The sequence below is a fragment of the Montipora foliosa genome, chromosome 6 (assembly GCF_036669935.1).
Source record: "Montipora foliosa isolate CH-2021 chromosome 6, ASM3666993v2, whole genome shotgun sequence".
NCBI lineage: Eukaryota > Metazoa > Cnidaria > Anthozoa > Scleractinia > Acroporidae > Montipora > Montipora foliosa.
In genome coordinates, this window is record NC_090874.1 from 21,558,477 (window position 1) to 21,560,976 (window position 2,500).

Consider the following 2,500-nt stretch of genomic DNA (forward strand, 5'->3'; position numbering starts at 1 on the left):
CAGACATTTAACTGACTAGTTAGTTGTACACATATGTGCACCACAACAAACTAAAATTTATTTAAGCAGGAAATACACAACAAATTTTCCTCTACACGTCAATGACTGATGTTTCTTCGAGGTTAATAATAATGATACATTTCTTTCAAAAACTCATTGATAAGTCATGAGCCTAATAGGCTGACTATGAAAACACTGTTCAAATGTCATGTGCACGAGCTTTATATCCTGATAAAACATTCCTTGTTAGTATTCTTTATAATAAAGAATACTCATAAGGCATACCTACATTGTATGTAGCTTGTTTTGTATGCTAATGTTCTCCTCTTACAATAATTTGAACCATTGTTCGGAGTCCAGAAGGACACGCTTTTTGTGGAATGTTTTTGAAGCCGATCAAAAAACTCGCAGCACATGTTTTATCAGGTCTAAAAGCACTCAGCTACACCTCGTGTTTTTACACCCGATATAACACTGCTGCTCATTTTTTAAACATTATATGTATAACACCATTTCGCTAGGGTCCAATGGCACTTACCGAAAAAATTGCTAATAACATTAATTCTACTATAACATTGCAATAATAATTGTAAAACCAATTAAAATAACTAAAAAATTGTTCAAATTTGTACAATAAATAATAACCAGAATCCTAACCAAAAGCTACTTTAAGCAGCCAAGTTTGGAGTTAAAGGTCAAAAAACATGCTTGTACATGTATTCATAATTCTAAGGAAGGCTATTTCGTACGATTGGAGCAGCAACTGCAAAAGATCAACCCCCATAAGTCTTAAGGTTAACTTAAAGTATAAAAGTACATAAAGATTGTGACCAGATGATCTCGATGTCCTGACAGGTTGGTAACGTATGCAACCTTCAAAATAACAATCATTGTCAAGTTATTGTTAAATCATATTTTGCTTTCCCATACATTAAATGAAACTTTAAGTGCATATGACACAATTTTTTTTTATTAGCTGGTTCGAAAGAGCTTTCAAGATGATGAAGAATGGCGTTTACTAATTATTGTAATAGCACTCTTGGTTGCCAAATTATTATTGATTTTGATTTATGCAAATTAGAGGACTTGTGACGTCACATAGTGGACACAAAATTATGTAAAATCACATAATATGGAATATCTTTGCAAATACAAAGTCTGCAGGGTTGAAATTTTGCAGGGTTGATGCGCTGCCAAACTACACATTGTGATAGTGATTATGATGTCACCATAGCAACATACTCCTTACCAGACCTCTACCTTCCTGAAATGAAAAATGCTTTCTTTGTTGCTCCAGATTCTAACAGACTTCCTTGTGCTTATGCTGTGTAATGTCCATAATTTATTCGCTCGCACCCACTGAATGAACATCAAAAGCAAATAACCCTTATTGGGGATTTGACCCTTTGGATGGAGAGGCCCTGGTGCCCATTGCATTGCTATGGAAATGTCACAGTGGGCCATATCATGGAACTTTGTAATGAGTATAAGAACTGTAAAAAGTTTCAGTTCTATACAGAAAACGTATTCAGAGATATTCCATTTTTTGTGATTTTGCATTATTTTGTGTCCACTGTGACGTCAAAAGTCGTCTACTTTGCATAAATCTAAATCTGAATAACTCAGCAACCAAGAGAGCTATCAGAATAAAATAAACGCCATTCTTCATCATTTTGAAAGCTCTTTCAAACAAGCTAATAAAACATTTTGTGTCATGTGCACTTTAAGGCAGGTCACTTAAAGCAGGGCTTTAACCTGCCTTACAGGTGTACATGCATGGACCAAAGAAACAAACAGAGAATCCATAGTTTTCTCAAGACCATCTACTCAAAAGGCCCTAGTGAATGATGTACATAGTGACTGTAAAATAATGCAGCTTTCTTACTTTTGAGGTTGTGCCTCAATCCGGCTTGACCACTCCCAAATCCAGTCAGTGTTTTGTTCCTGGGGCAATACACTCTCAGCCTTAAACGAAGACACAAACTATAAAGTTAATAGTGGCCTAGGCCAAGAGTGTAAATATATATATATATATATATATATATATATATATATATATATATATATATATATACATATATATATATATATATATATCAAAGACTAAAAGGGCTTCTACATGCACAACAATCATCAAAACATTTGCATCGCCAGCAGTACAAGAAATTAGGATGACAGATTACAGTCATTGCCTATTTGGCTGCCTTTTAGTGCGTACACATCATACAGCATCAACCCAAAGCGGTTTATCAACTTTAAGGCTGATCATTAAAAGTGGGCGCTTTATCCCTTTCCTCGACCTTGTCATGTGCATGCACTCTTGCACCATTGAAAACAAAGGGCATTTTTTTGAAAGTGGATAGGTGTTGATTTGAAAAGGTAAAGGTAAAGTCTCTGCTCAAGAGCCAGAAGGCTCATCAGGCTGGCGCTTATCTCCGGTTTCAGTAGCATGAAGCGACTAGGAGTATTTATACTCCCCCTGGATGGGATGCTAGTCCAT

The 2,500-nt window shown here is 35.5% G+C and overlaps 1 protein-coding gene across 1 annotated transcript in view; it reads right to left on the reverse strand.

Annotated features, from left to right (window-relative positions):
• Positions 1 to 2,500, reverse strand: part of LOC138006962 (BCL2/adenovirus E1B 19 kDa protein-interacting protein 3-like) — a 9,216-nt gene that overhangs the window by 4,505 nt on the left and 2,211 nt on the right. Inside the window, exon 4 of the mRNA XM_068853601.1 lies at positions 1,886 to 1,965. Within this exon, the coding sequence (XP_068709702.1) occupies positions 1,886 to 1,965 (80 nt within the window). The remainder of the gene's footprint in view (positions 1 to 1,885; positions 1,966 to 2,500) is intronic.